Source organism: Lissotriton vulgaris, chromosome 12 (genome assembly GCF_964263255.1).
Source record: "Lissotriton vulgaris chromosome 12, aLisVul1.2, whole genome shotgun sequence".
Classification (NCBI taxonomy): domain Eukaryota; kingdom Metazoa; phylum Chordata; class Amphibia; order Caudata; family Salamandridae; genus Lissotriton; species Lissotriton vulgaris.
In genome coordinates this window covers 494,184,845-494,206,997 of record NC_141700.1, presented here as the reverse complement: position 1 = coordinate 494,206,997, position 22,153 = coordinate 494,184,845, and the positions used below count along the sequence as shown (strand labels likewise).

General features: G+C 43.6%; 1 protein-coding gene across 1 annotated transcript in view; it reads left to right on the top strand.

The window, feature by feature from the left end:
* HSD11B2 (hydroxysteroid 11-beta dehydrogenase 2) overlaps positions 1 to 21,657 on the top strand; it is a 389,112-nt gene extending 367,455 nt beyond the window's left edge. Inside the window, exon 5 of the mRNA XM_086945247.1 lies at positions 20,583 to 21,657. Coding sequence (XP_086801373.1) covers positions 20,583 to 20,941 — 359 coding nt within the window. The 3' untranslated portion in view covers positions 20,942 to 21,657. The remainder of the gene's footprint in view (positions 1 to 20,582) is intronic.
* The last annotated feature ends 496 nt before the right edge of the window (positions 21,658 to 22,153 follow it).

The window sequence follows — 22,153 nt, the reverse complement described above, 5'->3', positions numbered from 1 at the left end:
GTGTTGCCTAAGACTGTCTTGGGGTCCAGGGGCCCAACAATATTGACTCCTGCCCTCTCAAAAGGTGTTCCCACCATGGATAAAGGATGCAAAGGGGACTAACTCTATACCCTGGACTCACCACTGGCCTGGAAGGTAACACAGCACCTACAGAACGCATCTGATACCATTCTCCTCTGGGGCCAATAAAAGAGGGTGACCAGCCAGTCAAAGATTTTGGCCTGCCCCATATGTCCTGCCATAGGTATCTCATGAGATAGCTTCAGTAAGAAGACTCTACAGTTCTGGGGCACAACCCACATTCTGGTTGATACAGGCTCGGGGACTTTAGGCTAGCTCTATAGGAGACAATTATCCCATTAAATGTGGTGGCACGATTGGCCTAGACCTCCCTCTGCTCCTGTACTCTCAAGAGTGGAGCACTCCCTGTGGGCCTGGCAGAACTCTGCCTGTGACGGTCCTCATGCAGCTTGCCACCCTGGTAGCTCACGTAGGTCTCCTAGGGCAGCTATGGCTTCCCCTGTAAGCTCCAGGCCACAACCTGAGGGTCAGCCTCCTCAGGGAACATGCTCATTCATCCACCCGCTCTCTTTCAGGAACTTGGACCACTGATTCAGGATCCAGGTCCTTTTGACTTCCCTGCCAAATTACCATGGACCATTTAGTCATTAGATCCCACTCAAGCAAACCCACATTTTCTGGATGCGACCAGAGCTCTACTTCCTTCCGGATAGTGTCCTCTAAGTTACTCCCCAGGAATAATCTACAGGCATGACTGGAGTCAAAGCTACTCTCAAAGAACTAGAGACCCGCCCCTCTCTAGGGGAACCAAAGCCACAGGGCAGTGGCTTACCTGGTTGTCTGCTGTTACAACCTGGTGGACTGCCTTAGGGCTAATCTGCTCTGAGTACACCAGATTACAACAACCATTATTCATACTGGCCCTTGTGTTTGTGAGCCTCCACCCTCTGTCCATTGATAGTGAGCCACTTCCTGTACTTTGAAGTATTGTCAGGCATGTGAGTTGTAGGTACCATATCCCTGTCACCCATGGACTCTAGGATAGCTTCTGCACTACTCCCCCCAGCTAACTGGGGCAACCTCCTCCCCCAGCACTACTCTGGCACTACCTGCGGTAGGCCTACCAGTGGGGCCAGCTTTCGCATAAGACAGATGGCATCACCTTTCTTGTGCTCTGACTAGTAACATTCAAAACACTTGGGTTAGTAGGGCCCCCTGGGGTTTCTTCTCAAAGAAACACCCTTCATGTGGTCAGAGGATGACTGGCACTCCCTCCCCTGAAAACTTGTTTTGGAGCCTTTAGAGAACTCCTTCTAGTTTTCCCTGTCCCGCCCCTTCCCATCCTACCCTTGATTGGGACCTACCCCAACTTTCCCGAGGTCCCCCATGTATCTTCCTGGATACTCTAATACTGATCCAGCGGTCAGCCTTTTTCCCATGTTCTCTGGGTACAGTGAGCAGGAACAACTCTGTAAAACAATTGCTCAGTATGTGTTCCTTCATCATCAAATTATAAAGACCATCAAGATCACTTACTTAGCTGCCCTTCACCTGACTATTGTGTTCCATACCTAATGAATCCTCAAAATCTGCCCATGATAGATGTGACTGCATCTGGCTATCTCTGTACTTTAGGCGAGGCTCGTTTCATCAACTTTTATTCGATTATCAGTTTGTATAATCATAAAAAGTACATACAAAAGATTATGAACACATGAGTGAGATTATAAAATAAGTCAAGTTATAAAGAAATTTTAGTAAAAAATAGGGTTACAGTTCTGTATGGTTCTAGTTTAGCTTGGAACATTTCGACGTATTGTTAAGACTGCTTTAAGAAAAGTCACTATAAGTTTAGCTTCATGTAGCGTGTGCAAGGATTGCAAATAAAGAAATGCAGAGTAGCATTGTCTGTAGCCACTGGATCGGAGGATTGGGATAATCCACGTTTTCCTTGGAAGTTTATAGTATTTACAAAATAGAACAACATGGATCGTAGATTGTGGGGAGGTTCCGTCACAGGGACAGTTCATCAAGTTGCGGGACCAGTTATGAGTTTCCGGAAATGAAACTAAACGGAAAAAGATGTTAAAGCGGAGTCTTGTTAGTAAAAACTTTTCATGATTAGATAAAAAATACGTCAGATAGGCCTGTATGCCTTTTCCAGACTGTTGGGCACAGATTTTTTCATTTAATGGTTTTGAGATCTCTGCCTGGTTCCGTAGGTCCCTCAAGTGTCCCATACACATTAATTTTAACTGTTTCCTGGAAATGTCTTCTACTGAAGCAGGTTCTTCAAAATAGGACTCGCGGTCCAGGTCTTTAAAGAAGTTCCATATATAGGTTAGCCAAGGGATTTTTCGCCAGTTTGTCAGGGCTAAGCAGCCAGTGATGAGGGAACGAGTTAGGTGACATTCGGGGTTGGACCATATTCGATGCCACAATAGAATTGGCTGACAGCGGATGGTGTCAATGATATATTCCATGCCAAGCTCACGGTGTGAAGCTAGTATCGGGGAACTTTGAGGGAGAGCTAAAATGTATTTTATAAAAGCGTTTTCAGTTACCTGTAGCTGATCTATGCGTCCATGACCCCAGATTCCAGCTCCATAGGTGGCCACGCTATGGCATTTTGTGTAGTATATAGTCAGGAGTTCAGGTGGCGCTGGTTTCCCCAATTTCCTCGAGAAAGAGGTAAGTGCCGATGTTGCACGACGAAAGTGGAGATTTCTGGCGTCGATTGCCTTTTGCCAGTTCATTGCGCTGTCCACTAGGATTCCCAGGTATGGGTAGACTGGGGTTTTTTCCAGTTTGATGTTGTCAACCATTATTGATTTGGGGTTTTTAATCCTGGGACCGATGTGCATTGTAAAAGTTTTCTTTATGTTTGTTTTGAGACCGAGTGAGTCCATGAATGTTGCATATTTGTTGATTTGTATCTGAAGTTGGTTCAAGGTCCGTGCAAGAATGACTGAATCGTCAGCATACAACAGTGTGGGTATCGGACGATGGTTTATCTGGGGTAAGTCCTGGCTCCCCTCCAGCATAGCCTGTTCAAGCCTGTTTGTATAAAGGTTGAACAGGAAGGGAGCCAGTACACATCCCTGTCTTACTCCCTTCGTTATTTGAAATGAACGGGACAGCTCCCCACTGGTACCAAATCTTACTCGACCTACGGCATTAGAGTAGAGTTCTCGTAGGAAGGTTGTTATCGGGGGATCCACACCAAGGTCACTAAGTGTTTGCCAGAGTTTCGCATGCTGGACGCAGTCAAATGCCGCACTTAAGTCGACATAGACGAGGAAGATGTTACCTCCTTTAGCGTGAACGTATTTCCCAGCCAGGAGAACAAGGTTGAGGGCCTGTTCCACGGTCCCAAGCCCCTTCTGGAATCCATATTGCAGGTCGGTTATGATGTTGTTCTCCCGGGCCCAAGTTTGTAATCGGTCCAGGAGTACTCGACCTGCGATCTTACCCATGGAGTCCAGAAGGGAGATTGGTCTGTAGCAAGCGGGATCGTTGCGGTCGCCTTTTTTAAAGATGGGTAGGAGGATTGACGTTGACCACGACTGAAAAAGGCCGACCGAAGTTACTGCTGACATGACCCGAGTGATTATCTGCGACCAAAAGTCTACATTATGGAGAAACAAGTCCATTGGAACACCATCAGGGCCAGGAGCCTTGCCAGCTTTAGAAGCCCTGATTGCTTTTATGATTTTGCTGAGATGGAAATATATCTTTATCGGATAGGTGTTATTTCTCACTGGCTGGGCCTCAATTGTTACATTGTCTACTGCGGAGTCCGGAGGAGATCCAAAGATTTTTGAGAAGTGGGAAACCCAGTCTTCCTCGGCTATTGCCACATCAAGATGTTGGATTTCTGTGCTATTGGCCAAGAAAGGTGATCTTATGACTTGCCAAAATGTGGTGCTGTCTTTTCTTCGGGCACTGTCGTGTAATTGTGACCAAACGTCTTGTTTGATTTGTTTTTTGCGGTCTTGCCTGGCAGAGTTATATATTTTTCTTAGGTTGGAGATTTCCTGGGGGTCTCTCGTGGGTCTATGTAAGGCTTCTTTAAGAGATGAAAGTGCCTTCCGACAAGCGGTGTCGAACCATCTCGTGGTAGGGGACTTATTCTTCTTTTTTAACTTGACAAATAACTCATCCCTTATTGTTTCCTGAATGCTTTGGAAGCTACTGACGATTTTTTGGGGTGGTGTCTCCGGAGACATACATTCAGATAGCCAATGTTCGGTTTTTTCAAGGCCCCTCTGCGTTACCTCTTCTGGGTCGATCTTGGCCCATTTAACTGTATAACCATTCAGTTTGTTCATGGACAGTGTTTGCTGGTTGAGAGAGCTCGACTTTACAGGGTAAACTTTTGCCAGTTTGATGGTGATTTTTATACTAAGCGGGTAGTGGTCACTTGTTGGATTTGACCCAGTTTCAAAATTTCCTAGTTGCCCTTTAAGTGAGTGGGAGGCTATTATGTAGTCTATGGTTTTTAAGTAGCCTCGCCCATGGAAGGTTGGTAAGAAATCCTGCTGCGGGTCAACCAATTCGTTCGCATAGTCCAGGTCTAAGGAAAATAAGATGTCATTAAGTTTGTTTCCACATGTCGAGTGCACAAAGTGGGGTATGGGGTTACCAAGTTCGTTTTGCAGTCCACAGTTTCCGTTTTTGTGGTTTGGGCACAAAGGGAAGTTGAAATCGCCACCCCAAATTATATGAGTTGTGGTTGTATTGTTATCGCTTTGCATCGAAGATAGGAATGTAGCGATCTCTTCTAGATTTGACCAACAGTCCGAGGTACCAGCGTTGTTATAGTAATTTATGAAAACATAATTATTGTCTTTAGAAGTTATTATCTGCATAGTTTGGAATTTTGGAGACTCCTTTAATAATTTCACTCTGAAGGGGAAAGTATGAGCAACATAGATCGTGACGTGAGCCCCCCCTTTGGTCTGCCCATATTTCCCTGCACTGCTGGGGTGAAAAGAGTTTTGTATCCCGCAAGGTGTAATGGGGTTGTGCACCATGTTTCTTGAAGGCAGAGTATCTGATGTTCCCTGGCTGTGTCAAGCCATAACTCCAGTGTTATTTTTGAGGACAAACCTGCAACGTTCCAGTATGCAGGGGAGGCGTGAAGGATTGGTGTTTCTAACGGGGTATTCACGGTCTGAATTTCTGTCGGCTGGTTTATCTGGGCCTGTGAGAGGTTAGTAGAATCTTTAAGTGTTTTGGTTTGGTGATGGTATGAGCCAAGGGTGGTTCCAACAGGGTCTGTGGAAGTAGTATGGATAACATTGGTAGAAGTACTAGGGGAAACAGTTGTAGTTTCCGGAATTGAGTTTTTATGTTTACAGGGAATAGGCTCCGGTGGTACTCGCTGCTGGGTTGGATTTATTTGTTGGTATGTGGTATTGAGGTTTATACTCTTAGGTTCAACCCTGAATGGTCAATCGACCATCTCAAGGCATTCAAAGCGATTTTGTGTTGGAAAACCCTGCCAGCCTTCGTATGACTGGAAGGGTCTATCTTGCCAGTATTGCCTTGGCCAATCTCTCGGGGCATTTCTGCTTCCGTGGTAATAGGTATACTCCATCTGCTTCCATGGATCGTTTTGGGGCTGGTGCCAGTTCCAGGAAGGGGTATAGTGATGTTGTCTTTTTGGGGGATAAAAGAAAGAGAGGTGCCGAGCATCAATTCCCCCTTTTTTCTCCAGCGAGGGCCAAGCGCAGATATAATCCACAGTGGAGGGGTCTCTGCATGTTACTATGATGCAGTCTCCGCGGGTCGTTTTTGGTGTTTTACCTACCCATACTACCCTACGGTCTGTAGAGATCCCTCCCGAATGATGGGATTCTAGTGGCCTGTTGATGCTTAGCCATTGCATGACCTTATTTTTAAGTGACCAGGCAGTTTCTGGTGTGTCGTCAGTTAGTTCTGGTACACCGGTAAGTACTATTGTATATGGGGTGGCTTCTGGGGGCAGGTGAGCTGGACGTCTGGGTCGTGGTGTTTTTTTAGGGATATTTTTAGGAGAAGGCTGGGAACCGTTGGTTTAGATGGAAGAGGTGTTGGCTTTTTTATGGGGTGAGGTTTGCTTGGATTATCTGTCGCAAGTCCTGCAATAACTTGGGTTGCCGAGCCTTTGTTGGGTGTTTGTTGATTCAGCACCGCGGTAGTTTTACCCTGCTGTGATCGAGGCGTTGTATTTTATAGATTTTGGTTCGAAATATTTTGTTTTTGGTTTTTTGGGGGTAGAGTGGTTGGGATTGGTCGTTTTATTACTTTAGGTGGTTGTGGTTGAGGATGAATTTTGGAGGACTGCGGGACATTTTGCTGCCCCTTTTTCTCTATATGTGTATTGGTATCAAGAAGTGTTGCAGAAAGAATTGCCAGTTGGGCTTCCAAGTTTCTGATGCTTAGTTGGATAGGTTTCAAATACTGGACCAGAAGGTCTTTTGTTGCAGTTAGAACTTGTGAGGTGGCTTTGCATGTTCTACAGAGGTTGTCAGTAGCCTCGTTGGGGATTGTAGAATGAAGGGGGTTAGTTTCTAGAGGGAATGGTGTAATTTGTTGGAGGGATTGTGTTGTAAGGTTTAACTGCTCAATGACATGACCTGAGCAAGGAGCCATAACTTCTGCATTTTCGGTGGGTTTTGTACTGCCTAGTTTTGGAATGGCTCCTTCCCTTTCTCCTCGAAGGTACATATCTATATTGGTCTGGGATCCTTCCTGAGTTTGACAGGCTGCTAAATCGGAGGTTGCCTCTAGGCTATCTGAAGTTGATGATAGATCGGACTCGAATTGCGTTACAGATAAGTCTACTATGGATGGGACTGTATTAATGTCGGGAGCGGACACAGTCACGGGAAGGGAACAGTTTTGGGAGGCAAGGTGAATGGGGGAAGTAACGGTTGCTAAGGTGCCCAAGGACGATCGTTTTGCGTTCATACGGCCCAGTGACACACTTTTTTCGAGAAGGGAGATACTCTGATTGATTACCTCGTGTGTTCGTGAAATGAATAAATCAATTGGTCCGGTTATTTGTGCAACCTCCTGGGCGTTCTTGGATTTGGTCTTTGTATTGCTCCTGGTTTTGGGCGGCATGGTTGAAGTCTAATGGCTGTAGTATCCGGAGCAAAAAGGGGATTGCCCGGTCCGGTCTCTACCGGTCACTAACGGGCAACAACGGGCCCGCCCTTGGCCCGGGCTTCGCCCCGTGCTCCGCCCCGCGCGCGTCCCGCGTCGCGGTAGGGATGATGATGTTTATGAACGTATCGGCGGTGGGCGTGTCCGTGGGCGTGGCGCCTGGGGGAAGAGGAACCAGCTGGTCGGCGTGGGGGTTGCTGGTCCTCGCAGTCCCCCGGGTTGCTGATGGAGTTTCGCCCACGCCTCTTACCCTGAGGACTCCAGCTGGGAGCGCTGGGCTAGGCCTGCCGACTGCAGGTCTCGCTCACACCAGCGAGTCCTCGGGGGAGGCGACAGCCAGGAGTCACGTAGAACAAGTTGCTCTGTCCTTTCCACAGCAGCAGGCAACAGGAATCAACTAAGGCAAGTGAGTGGCACCCGCGAAGCAGGTGTCACGAAGTATTTGAGGAAATCGGCGGTGGGCGTGTCCGTGTGCGTGTCGCCTGGGGGAAGAGGAACCAGCTGGTCGGCGTGGGGGTGCTGGTCCTCGCAGTCCCCCGGGTTGCTGATGGAGTTTCGCCCACGCCTCTTACCCTGAGGACTCCAGCTGGGAGCGCTGGGCTAGGCCTGCCGACTGCAGGTCTCGCTCACACCAGCGAGTCCTCGGGAGAGGCGACAGCCAGGAGTCACGTAGAACAAGTTGCTCTGTCCTTTCCACAGCAGCAGGCAACAGGAATCAACTAAGGCAAGTGAGTGGCACTTTAGGCGAGGCTTCTCAGAGTCAGACCAAACTTTGTGATAAGGGTTTCCTTCATGGGGCAGATCTCAGACACTCAGCTAAACCTAGGGTATTCCTGCCAACAATTGGCTTGAGCTTCCGTAGAGTAGACCCCAAGTCCTCCTATGTCCTCTATCTCTGCAGGGGTCAGACTGTGGGCGGACAAATTGCTTCCTACTCCAGATAAGGAGGAGACCTAGGTCTGGAATGAACCCTTTCCTCTAGTACTGGGCCACTGCAAGGGCATCCCTCTATTCCGCCATCTCTTCTTCCTTGTTCTCTCCTTTAACATCTCTTACTCCTTTGGAATGGACTGCAGCAGGTGGACTTCCTCCCATGCTTAGAGAGTTATATGGTATTTCAACTTCTTAGACCCCTCCTTTCTCAGCTTCAGCCCTCTGTCCTGCATAGTTTTGTCAGGTCTGCCATGACAAGGCTCTAAATGCTGCTCAGACCCTCTTCCATTCTTTCCAAAAAATCAGTGATGCAAAAAGTTGAGGAAAGTAGTGTATTTAGGAAAAATCAAAACATTCAGATAAAAGATAAAAAAATTAAAGAAGGATCGATAAATCACAAAGTCGATTTTGATGTCAGATTGCACATGGGATTTCTGACTTGAACTAAAATCACTGAGCGGTACTGCCAAAACGCAAGTCATGGATCCGAATGCCGAACACTAATGTAAGAAATTAGGATATTTTTAGGGGGGTTAGTACCAATCTCAAGTAATAACCACAGGTTTTGTCAGGGTGGACCCTTAGGGGTCGATTCCAATTCGGGAAAAACCGCTCCGAATAGCCGTTCGGAGCGCTTTTCCCGTACGAATCGTACCCTGCAATGTCCCCCGTACGTCCGACGAAGTACGATTGGTACCAGGAGCAGGACTCCGTACGAATCGTACAAAGATCTTACGACTCGAATCTCCGCACAAATCTCCCTCGGAACCCGCTGTACGCGACATCTGTACGGTTCCCGGCTGCTTTTTCTGACCCGGCAAGTACGATTCGTGTCGGGTACGCACCGTATGACCCTTTTTCTACGGGAGCTGAAAACAGCCGTAAAAGCAGAGTTCACCCCGAAACAGGTACGGAACGGCCCCCCGGGGTATGGTGTGTACACCCCATGATCGCAGGGGTACGGTGAGTACCTCTGCGATCACGGGGTGTACGCACCGTACCTCACGATCTCGGGGTGTACGCACCGTACCCCATGTTCGCTGTGTGTACGGTGCGTACACCCTGCGATCGTGGGGTACGGTTCGTACACCCCATGATCGCAGGCGTACGCACCGTACCCCTACGAGCATGGGGTGTACGCACCGTACGGTGTGTAAGTGATTGTCTACTTTTCCGTACGAATCGCCCTTACCTGATGTGGACCGTACGAATCGCGTCCTCATACCCCGGTCCGGATCGTACTCGTCGGGTCATACGGCATGTGCACGAGTCGTACGGTTCACTGACGGATTGCGACAATTCGGACGGATTGACGGAATATGGATCGTACTACGCGAATCGGACGGGCGGGTACGAATAGTACGCCGATGGCTCCGGATGAAAATCGTACGGACGTTTTTTTTCTCCGAATCGGAATTGACCCCTTTATGTCACTAAAATAACTTGAGCTCAACGCCATGATAGCTAAAAAACAGAGCAACACAAGAAAATCACCAAACCAATTTAGAAAAATAGAGTATATTTTAATGAATATAATGACACCAAAACGACAAAACCCAACAATGAAAACCGGAGTTATGAATTTCTAAAGTTTAAATTTGAAATTTATGCCAAAAAGAATTAAGCGTCATTCACTGTCATCTAGCTATGCTTGACTGGAACCTAGGCTCAAGTTAAGGCCTACCACTTATTCCCCGTTTGGGCTGCAACAGTACTCTGCCTCCCTCACTCCTTTCTAAAACACTGGGTCGCACACCTGCCCACGTTCCTCAGAATGTGCACCTGTGATCCTTGAGCTCACACTTTCCTTACTGTGTCTACCATCTGAGGAATGACGTTTTCTTCTCTCTAAATTATTACTTTTGCATTTGCTCTTTCAAACCCAGGGGAGACTTGTGTTTGTAGCTCTTGGTTTTCACAGGTGATATTGCTGCAACATTATTAGCAGAAGGATATTTCCTGGTAATAGCTCACTTGGGTGAGCAGTCAAAATATCGAAAATAAAATATCGACCTACAATAATATCGAGGTGATAATATCAAAGGGACAGAATATCGATGTTAAGAATATCGATGGACAGAATATCGACCCTAAGGTAAGTAATATCGATTTTTTTAATATCGATGTAAGTAATATCAAAGTTAGTAATATCGATATCAGATATATCAATGTTACTAATATCGATATTTATATGGTTGTTATGTATTTTATTATGTTTTTAATATGTATGTGTTATATGTTTTGTGTTAAGTGTTCTACTGGTTTTAAAATATATGTATACAATTTGCATATGTTAATAATGTTATTTTAAGTTAATTTTGTATTTTAGTACCATAGCGGGTTGTGGGTTTATAGTGGAATAGGGTGGGAAGTAATTTACTTATACTAAATTAATTATTAATTTTGAGGAATTATCAATTAATTTTTATTAATTTTTGCGTGTAAGTTCTGTAGCGGGTTGTGGGTTTATAGGGGACTAGGGTGGGAAGTAATTTAAATGTAATTAAGTAATAATTTATTTTCATTATTGGTATTGATAATTATATTATTGTTAATTAATTATTAATTGGTAATTCATTTTTATTAATTGGTAATTCATTTTTATTAATTAATTAATTAATTAATTAATTAATAATTATGTTAAGTTTATTATTTTATTATTGGAGTGTGTTGTGTGTTTATAGGGGAATATTGTGTAAAGTAATTGATATCTAATTAAGTAATTATTAAATTTATTGTTGGGTATTGATAATTTATTGACATTAATTATTAATTGGTAATTTAAAAGTATTATTTTTTGGTTATGTAAATTAAGTTATTGTTTAATCATTATTTGGTAATTAAATGGCACTAAATATTATTTATTGATATTTTTAAATAATATATTAAATAATTATTAATTCATAAGTAATGTTTCCTAATTAATATTTTTGGGTATAAAACATTATTTTATTGTTCAATATTTGTTAATTGGTAATTCCTTTTTAATTGTTTTTGTTATACAAATAGTTTATTGTTCAATATTTATTAATTGGTAAGTAATATGTATTAATTAATATTAATTGGTATTTATTATTACTGTATTGTTAATTAATTATGCATTAATAATTATGTTTTTAATTATTATTTATTGGTATTTGTAAATAGTTTAGATGTATTTAATAATTAATTAATTCATTATTTTAAAACAATATTTTATTCATAAGTATGTTATTTTTAACTTCTACGTTATCCAACACTTTCCCTACTGTTGCACTCTGGAGTTGTAATAGTAATTTTTACCCCTATGCTATCCAACACTTTCCCTACTGTTGCACTCTCTGGAGTGGGAATAGTCATTTTTACCCCTACGCTATCTAACACTTTCCCTACTGTTGCACTTTCTGGAGTTGGAATAGTAATTTTTACCCCTACGCTATCCAACACTTTCCCTACTGTTGCACTCTCTGGAGTTGGAATTGTAATTTTTACCCCTAGGCTATCCAACACTTTCCCTACTGTTGCACTCTTTGGAGTGGGAATAGTAATTTATACCCCTACGCTATCCAACACTTTCCCTACTGTTGCACTCTCTGGAGTTGGAATAGTAATTTTACCCCTACGCTATCCAACACTTTCTCTGCTGTTGCACTCTCTGGAGTTGGAATGGTAATTTTTACCCATACGCTATCCAACATTTTCCTTACTGTTGTATTTTTGGGAGTTGGAATAGTAGTTTTATTCCCTCTGCTTTTTAACATGTTTTGTATTATTTTAGCTAATGTAGTATGTAATTAATTTTAAAAATATTAAAAGTAAAATGTTTTAAAATGTGTTTTAAATAATTATTACATTTTTATTTGTTATTATTTTATGTGTATAGATGTATTTGTATTTATAATTTTTTTTATTATTTATAAGTTATAATATTAAACCTGATGATTAAGTAAGTATATATTATATGTATATGTTTAATTAATGTTTTATTCAATTATATATATTACTTATTAATTTTAAACAATATAAAAGATGTTTAACTATGTTTATCATATTTATAAGTATTATTTAGTTTATTTTACATATTTGTTTTACTTTAAAAAACAGTATTTTTTAAAACGATATTTTTGACATCGATATTTTTTCTTTCGATATTTTTGTAGGTCGATTTTTTTTGCCTTCGATATTTTGTCAGTAATCCGCTCACTTGATATTGTCTTCATAATAACAGTTTTGTATGTGTGGTGTGTGTGTCAATCAATCAATCCGTTCTTGTAAAGCGTTGCTTATCACCCCGGGGGATCACCAGGCATTGGTTCCTTATGTTCTTGGTCAAAGAGCCATGTCTTGAGCCTTTATCTAAAGTCTGCAAGAGAAGGAAAGGTGGGCAGGTTGAGGTCGTTCCAGGGCTTGCGAGTGATGTAAGAGAAGGAACGACCTCAGCAGAGGCTCTGGTGGATGATGGGGTGTGGGCTAGGGTGAGGGAGGAGGAACAGAGCTCTCTCGTGGGATGATGGAACGACAGGCAGTGGTTTAGGTATGCAGGTCCAATGTTGTTTAGGGCGTTGAAGGCATGGGTGAGGAGCTTGATCAGGCATCTTTTGTGTAAGGGGAACCAGTGGAGGGTTCTGGGGTATGGTGAGGTGCTGGGTCTTCAGGGGAGGTAGAGGATTGCTTCAGAGTTCTGGATGGTCTGGAGGCAGTTGAGTAAGTGTTTGGTAGTGCCGGGTTAGAGTGTATTGCCATAGTCGAGGCAGCTGGCTATGAGGGCCTGGGTCATTCTTTTCTTGGTAGGGATGGGGCCAACAGACGATCTTGCAGAGCATGCAAAGGGCGTGGAAGCAAGAGGAGGAGATTGTGTTGACTTGGTTCTTCATGGTTAATTGGCAGTTGGTTGTAAGGCGAGTAGCCAGCTGGGATGGTAGTTCTTGAGTTCACTGGGGTCGACGGAGGGCTTCTTCAAAAGAGGCTTGACCTCTGTGTGCTTCCAGGCAGCGGGAACTATGCCTGTCATGATGGATGCGTTGAGGACTTCAGTGAGGTGGGTACTGATTTCTTCTCTCCCTAGGTTGCATATGTGGTGAGAGCAGGGGTCAGTGGGGGAGCCAAAATGGATTGACTTCATGATGGTGGAGGTGTCTTGGGTTGAGAACTATTTCCAGTCGGAGAATTGGGGGGTGTCGGTGGCATTGGCGTGAGCGTGTAGATAGTTGAAATTGGTGATCTGGGGGTTGAAGTTACTTTAGATGTCTGAGATCTTCTGGTGAAAGTAGTCTGCTACTGCGTCACAGAGGTACTGGGAGGGATAGATTGTGTTCTCGGTGGCTGTAGGGTAGGAGAATTCTCTGACGATGGAGAAGAGCTCTTTAACTTCATTGGAGCTGACCTCAATGTGGTTGGTTGGGGATCTTTTCTTGGCATCCCTGAGGTGGCGGTGGTAGTTACTGAGGGCTGCTCTAAAGGCGGTGAGGTCAGGGAGGATGATTGTTGGAGCACCAGCATCTCTTAAGTTTCTTGCAGTGGTGTTTGAGGATCTGAAGTTCTGGGGTGAACCATCTGGCTCTTTTGGTGGGTCTGTCTCTGTGGTAGTCTTTCAAGGGGGCGATGGTGTCTGCGGCTGAGGAGATCCAGTTCAACAGGTTCTGGGCTTTGAGTTTGAGGCAGTTGGAGGGGTGGGCACAGTTGCTGTGAGGGCAGAGGTCCAGAGGGGCTCTGTGACTTTGTTCCATTTCTGTCGGGGTCAGGAGGGTGGTTTGATGGGTGGGCTTTTAGCACCGGTGAGGGTTAAGTGGATGATGCTGTGGTTGGTCTAGGTTACTTTAGTAGTATGGATGAATTTGATTCTGTTACTTGAGTAGAAGATAGGGTCCAGTGTGTGTCCGGTGATGTGTGTGTGGGCAAAGACCAGTTGATAGAATCCAAGGTTGTTCAGGTTCTCCAGGAGGGTGGTAGAGTTGGTGTCCTTGGGGTCCTCAAGGTGGAAGTTCAAACTCCCAGGAAGATGAAGTGTTTGGAGTCGATAGCCAGAGGGGTAATGAAGCCAGAGATGGCTTTGCAGAAGCTTGCATGGGGGTCTGTAGGTGAGGGTTCCCCCAATGGTGGTTTTTGCATTGAGCTTGATATGCAAATTGAGATGCTCCATTATTGGTGTGATGCCATTGTGCATGGTGGAGCAATGGAGGGTGTCTTTGTGGGCGATAGCAATGCCTCTGGTGCCGTGTCTGCTGGGGCGATCGCGGTGTAGCAGCTTGTAGCCAGGAAGCATCGCAGTGGCAATGTCAGGCGCCTATGAAAGAGTGAGCCAGGTTTCTGTGCTTCTGGGTGAGGTGATGCGGCAGTTGGCGTTCATCTTGGGTTTGAATGACTGAAGTTCACTGTCAGTGTACTGATGGGTAGAGGAAGGCCAGGGGTCCTGGCGGTGAGTGAGGTCCAGGTGTGGACGGGCGCAGATGGGCTTGCCTTTGCCACGGTCATGTATCAGCCACCGTTAAGTAGATCCTTGGGTGGGAGGGGCCCTGGGAGACGGCGAGGTGGGACAGGAAGGTGGCAAAAAAGACAGGTGATGTGGGGGGAACATTTATTTACTAATACAGAAGGCAAAAAGACTGAGTAACAGGGGGCACAGGGGGCACAATTGCCTAATAAAGAAAGCAAAAAAAGAGCGACCTGGGTGGTGGGGGACAGAACACCTAATACAGCAGGCAACACTGCACAAATCGACAAGGGGAGAGCTGGCACAGGACCTGCTGTATATCAGGGAATGCTATCATGACAATGGTGTGTGTATGTTTATATATGTGAACACGATTCTTATTACAATTCCTTTTTTATTCAAACATACATCAATCAAGTACTTACATAGCCAAACAACAGCACTTTATTTGGTTATCACATTTTTGGATACAAGTTTAGCTGTACATTAAGCAAAGCCTACTTTAATCTCTGGTCTTTTGGTGATTCTTTATACACAGGGGCAGATTTACCAACCTTTGATTCTGTGTTTGCATCACAAAAGTGACACAAAACAGCACAAACTTTTTTTTAATTTACTTTCCAGCGCTAAACTTCTTTTGCACTGGAAATTGAGCTGTTTTGTGTTACTTAGCATCAAGGTGGCATTACATGTGTGTCCCCGTGCAACCACCCATGCTTTTTGATGCAAAACCATTTCTACTAAAATTAGAAGACAGGCTTTTGCATCAAAAAATTAACGCCATTTGAAAGCAGGCATTTAAAGAAGAAATTATTTATTTTGTCCCTTCTTTTCTAACTTTGCATGTGTATCACTGTACAGTACACATTCAAAATAGGCAACGTTTTAAACTTTGTCTAGGCATAGTACTTTGTACTAAAAAGTACCAGTTCCAGTTCAAAACCTATGCTAGGCTGTGTGCATGGCTCACAACAGCAAAGTTCTGCGCTGGTGCTAGCGAGAGGGAAGGGGAGTTCTATATCTCTGTAGATATGGCGCCATCCTACTCCCTTCCTCTCATACAATGCAGTGCAGCATTTTTGGCTTCTGTGCTTAGTTCAGTGATATGTTGGTAAATATGTCCAACAGTGTTTTATTTAGAAACATTTTGGGGCCGATTCCGATTCGGGAAACTAATCCGTACGACGATTCGTATTCATAGCTGTTTCCGTACGAATCGTACAAATCCGTCCGATTCGCGTACTACGAACGGTAGGTTAGAAATACGTCCGAATCTGCGTGAACCGTACGGAAAACAAGGCAAAATCCGTACGACTTAGACTCTCACAGTGAACCGTACGATTCGTAAACATGCCGTACGACCCGCCAAGTACGATCTTGACCGGGTAATCAATACGCGATTCGTACGGAACACGTCGCGTATTAGCAATTCGTATGGAGAGCCACACATTCACATACACATCGTACCCCTAAACTCAAGGGGTGTACGCACAGGGTGTACGCACCGTACACCTATGACCTTGGGGGTACGCACCGTACCCCTGCGCTCTGTACACCTACGATCATGGGGTGTATGCACGGGGGCATACACACCGTACCCCTGAAAATCCAGAGGTGTACGCACCGTACCCCGACGCACCGTACCCCTGCTATCATGGGGTGTTTCACCATACCCGGGGGGTCCGTATCATACGCATTTCAAGGCAAAATTGGCTTTTACGGACGTTTTAAGGTCCCATAAAAAAAGATTTGTACGGAGTGTTGTCGACACGAATAGTACTTGCTGGGTCATACAAAGCTGCTGCGATCCGTACGAGCATCGCATACTGCGGGTTCCGAGTGCGATCCATACGGATTATTGAATCGTACGGTCTTTGGTACGATTCGTACGGAGAACTGCATTGGGTACGCATCGTACTACATTGTACGTATGGGGACGGTTCGGGATACGACTCATACGGGAAAAACACTCCGTACGGCGATTCGGACTGGATTTTACCGAATCGGAATCTACCCCTTTGTTAAAAAGTAGTTTGTTTTTGTCATGGGATTATTTTTATTTTTATTCAGGCTTTCTTGTATGCAAGATATTCAAATAATCATAAAACTATCTTACATTGACACACGAAATCAGCATTTTACAAAACATCTTTAGAGGTATAGTTATTATACAATATTTCATTTCTCTGATGCGTACTTTCTCTATCATGTTATATATATTTTAAATTTTCTTATTTAGCTATTGTGTGGGAGAAATCTTTTTTTTAAATTGTTACATTCTGCCCGTTTCTGCATGTTCTCATTAGCCCGTCCCACTTTTTATTTTCTTTCACTGCTAGTATTCATTAGCCGAACCCGCTTTTCATTTTCTTTGTCTATCATTGGCTGTGCATAGAGCCCATCCCGCTTTTCATTTGCTTTCGCTGCTTGTTTTCATTAGGTCGTCCTGCTTCTCATTTTTTTAATATAAGTTCCTTCCTGCGCACTCTTTTTTTGTTTGTTTGCCTCGGCTCATATATCAGCATTGCTCCTGCTTCATGGACGTCATGCTTCATGCTCATGCTTCATGTTTTGGACAAACAAGAATGTTTAATTTATTTGTATATGTTTAGTCCCAATGCATGTCTTTGGTCCACTCGTAATCTATCCAACCGATCACATGGATTTATCTGCCTCACCATGGTGTAGGGGTCCCCTTCATAATATGATGAACCCCTCACCCCACATCTCACACTGCCGACCTCCCTACAGTGTTCATTTCTTCTGCTCTGCCGCTGGCAGCTGCTCCCTCTCTCCTTCTTCCTCTTCCTCTTATTCCCTCTCTTTCTGTCTGTCTCGCTCCTCCTCTCTTGCTGAAAACTGTGACTTCAACAAATGGCTCTTACCCTCTCTTTCCTATATTAATGGACCCCCCCCCCCATAAAAATACTTTTGCTGCAAATGTCATCTTATTCTAACATTTTTCTACTCCAAAATGCAGCCTCGGATGGAAAAAAAGGTTAACAATACAAAAAGTAAATAAAAAACTTAGTAAAGGCAGAGTGGTCGCAAAGTGGCCTTATTGGTTTTATTCACACCCACACACATTAGTGCCACTTTGCAGTTGCCAGTTAAGCGGTGCTTTCGTTTTCTCGTCTTTCTTTGAACAACATTGTTTTTCCTGGTAAAGAAGAGCACCATTCCTGGAGGTTACCACAATACCTGGTTGATGCGTAGAGTGGAAAACATTTAGGGCCTAATTACGAGTTTGGCGGACTGGTTACTCCATCAAAAATGGGACGGATATTTCGTTTGCTGTATTACGAGTTCCATTATGTTCTATGGGATTTAATAGAACTCGTAATCCGGTGGATGGGATATCGTCACGTTTTTGATGGAGTAACCCATCCGCCAAACTCATAATCAGGCCCATAATGCGATCCTTTTCAGCTGTTTTCCTTTTTTTAGTTTATAAAATGTGTACCGCAGCTCTGGGTTCAGGGATGTGGTCTTTTAAGACTATACTGCTTACGATTTGTAAGGATATAAGCAATGGATATTAAAACGGGTCCCTTCTGGGCCCTGTAGTCAAGTCCTTGACTTTTCAGGCAAAAACACTATTTGAGGTAACCATGTTGCTCCTGCTTTTCATATGCTTTACTTAATCTTGCATTCCCCATGGGTGTTTGCTTTTTCCAGGATACTGTTCCTTTTTTATTGTCAGGCAGCATATTACTCTTTTCCCCCCTCCCTCATAACTTATTTCCCGTTTTATGGCTCTTCAGCACCACCAGGTCATAACAATGGCAATAGCACTATGCAAATATCATCACTCCACTGCTAATAAAAAACAAAAGTAAAACAAAATGGTCATTTTCAACTCCAAGAGTTCTAACTTTCACAAATGCCAGACCTATTGCACTGGAAATGCATGTTTTAATTAGTTTTCGATGTGCACCTCCAATGTCATGTTTACCCGGATGTAGTTCAGGCTGGGGACAGTTGGAGCTTTTCTAAATTCAATTGAGGCCATCCATCATCCATACTGTATTCTATTTAATGTACGTGCACTGCTCCCACAATTCAGTCTGAGGATAACAACTTAATTTTTAGCCTCCAGTTTCAAATTCCTATACATTTACAGAACGTTTTTAAATGTTGCTTCTTTATTGATAAAAAGTTGAAAATCTGTTAATATCATTTCATTTTCTAAGCAGTCACAGACCCCAGGAAGTAGGCGTCAGGAACCCCATTGGGTCCACGGACCGCATGTTAACCCCTTCGAGGCTGATGACGAGCTGGGCTCGTCATGGTGTAGCCTCCTCAAACACTGATGACGAGCCCAGCTCGTCATGAATAATGGGATTTTTAAAAAGCAAGCACAGCAGCAGAATAAGAGGAGCGCGCATGTGGTTAAGAACTGCTGTCCTAGTCCCAGTGACTGGCCTTTCTTTAGCAAGTGAGAACGGGTACCCTTTAAATTTGGAGCAACCTACATTTTACTGTGGAATGACTGGAACCAGAAGGGTTGATGGATTTGACTTGAGTTGAATGTACAATGCATTCAAGCAAGGAGTTAGAAAACACAATTGTGGATGGCTCTGAGAAATATTCCCTGACGTTGTCCAAAATACCATAGCCTTAGGCCCTGATTTACAAAGAATTTGTATTGGGGTTTGCATTTCTTTTTTCAAAAGCAGAACTAACTCAAAGCCTTCTAATGGGACTTACAAACCAATGCAAATCAGTCTCTGCGTTGGTTTGTGACAAAAATGTAATGAAACACAGCTCAATGCACTGCCTTGTGTAACTTTGCATCAAGGAGTCGTTCCGTGAGTGGTGCGTTGGATTTCTTGTTGCTCCACTCATGAATTGTGACGCAGATCTAAATTTACAAAGACTTGCAGACATGAATTTACACCAAAATCCAGTGCCTGGCACTGAAGTAACGAGGAAAATATCTGCATTTCTCCTCTTTTTTTCCCTCTTTGCATGTGTGGACCCCTACCTGCACAAAATGTATGCTGACTGCAATGCAGACACCCTTGCTCTCTTGAGCAAAGGTGTCTACATGGGTGCATGCAGCATAAAGTGTGCCACCACTAGGGTATATTTACCAAGCTTTTGCACCATGTTTGTGTTACAAAGGTGATGCAAATTGACACAAGATCTTTTTCTTCACTTGAAAGCAGCACAAACAAGTGCATAGCTACGCTTTGCATTGCTTAGCGTCAAGGGACCATTCCATGGGTGGTACATGAGCATTCCAATACAACCAACCATGTTTTGTGAAGCAAAGCCCTATCTACTAAAAAAAGTAGATAGGATTTTGAGTAAAAAGAAATTATGTCCTTTTCAAATAGTCACTATCAAGGAGAATTGCTTTTATTCCTTTTTTCTTTTCCAACTTTGCATGTGTGCTGCACTGCACAGCACATATGCAAGATGGAAGAATTTTTAAAGTTAGTCTAAGCTTGGAATTTTGTTCTGAAAGGACATACTTCCATTACAAAATCTATGATACAAAGTTGCTCAGCAGCAAATTTCTGCACCAGCGCTATGGACAGGGGAGGAAAAATTGATATTTTTTTTAAATATGACACTCTCCTCATTTCTTCGTCTCACGCAAAACAACACAGCGTTTTTTACTACTGTGCTGCATGAGAATTCGGAAACTCCGGGCCCAAATCATTCAAGGTTAGGCACTCTTTCCCGTTCACACAACAGAGAACAGCTACTTCACTTGTTGCATTGAATTGTGTTATTCCTTTGAAAATCTTGATCTTCTTGTCAAGATCTGAAAGGTCCTTGCCACGCTCATTAGGCATCATTAAATCTGGGCAATATCAGAATTTCTCCTAAATAATATTTAGATGTGGTTAATTTTTTCATAAAATTAGACTCTTATAAATGTTTTATGAAGATTGCTAGGCAATATTTGGAAGTGCTGTAAAGTTCTCAGTGTCCCGATAAGAGGCAACATTTACCATATTAAACTTTAAAAAACAATTGAAAAAATATATAAACTGTCCTGCTCAGCAGCAACGTTTCTCCCTGCTCAACCATGCTTGTCTGTTTTTTCCAGGTCGCTCCTACGACTACTCTTCCTGGGAGTATCAGCACAAGTATCAACTGGCCAACATGACTGACGAGCTTCTGCAGGACTACGGCGAAGAGTACCTCTCCGAAACAATGAGGCTCTTTCTTGATTTCGGTCGCACAGCCTGTGAGGACCTGAGCCCAGTGGTGGACAGCATCACTGATGCAGTGATTGCAGAGCACCCCAAAACCAAGTACCTTGCTGGGAGGGGACTAGGACTCATGTACTTCATCGGGGGCTACATGCCATTTTCTCTCAGCGACGGCTTTTTCCGGGCAGTGTTCCTGAACAATAGAGTCCTTCCCAAAGCCTTGCAAAAAGAACACTGCAATACAGATGAGTGAGCCAGTGTGTCCCAACTGCAGACATTCTGATATCTTCAAAGCCAGGGATCTCTATTCAGGGGTATTTGTTACTCATTTCTTATATGACGAGTCAAACTTTTTATCAATTTCCAAAGAGCACAATCTGAAGATTTTGTATCAATTTATTTTTGTGAACTCAGCGGATCTCCATAAGCAGCCAGCAGACGTTCAGGCAACTGCTGCTTGATTGCTTTCGGTATTTATATGCTCTTCAAAAACACAGACGGTCTGTGCCTGTGCGCACACCTCAACAGCACTGGCATTACAATCAATGTTTGTTTTCAGGTACGGGTTGATTGAGATTCCGTAGTGGGTCTTATCCTTCCTCTGGGTCACTGATTGAACTTTGAGTAGGTCAGAGCACGCAGAGGAAGGTTGAGCAGGATGGCTATTTGGGCATCATTCAGCCATGCTCACTGTGTGCTCTGGATCACTGAAAGTGGCAGGAGGAGACCACCACTGTGAAGATCGAAGTGGGTCATCAAGATCTAGTTCATTGTTAGTCTGTCTGAAGTATGTTACGTGTTTTTCTTAATCAAACTTAATGCTGGTGTTCAGTTTATTTCTAAGCACTCCAAAAATTTGAATTTAGGTACACAAAGATAAATCAAGTGCCCATGATCATACACATTTGTCAAGTGGAAATAAATCAGGTCAGGAATTGTCATTTTACTTGAATAAATTTAACAACTATATCACATCTCTCTTGCTTCAAAATACTAATGCCACATGCTAATAACACAACCCACCACCATCTGCTGAACTGTAACAGAGAAGAGGAGCTCCTGAATCCCTCCAAGCCCCAGAGTGTGCCCACTTCAATATTCAGGTTATCCTACAGACCATACGCTTGCCTTCCCAATGATTATTTCTCCCTTCATTTGCTTTGTTTTTTGTTTTTTTTAGTAATGCAGCTTCATTGTCCATCTCCTCTCCAACCAAAATCAAACTCAAAGTGCATGTGTGGGGAAAGGTAAAGTGTTTTCTTTCAAGATATCTGGTTCCACCATACTTTAGTCTTAAATGTGGTAACTAAGTAGTGCATGTGGTGGTTGCTGCCACACTGCTTTGAGTGAACATATTCTATGTCTTTTAATGAGGAGCAGCTTGTGATACAGTTTAGGCAATGAGGTGAAGATTAACCATCTAGCTGGGGTCATGCTGTACTAAAGCCAGGAAGGTGACAGTGTC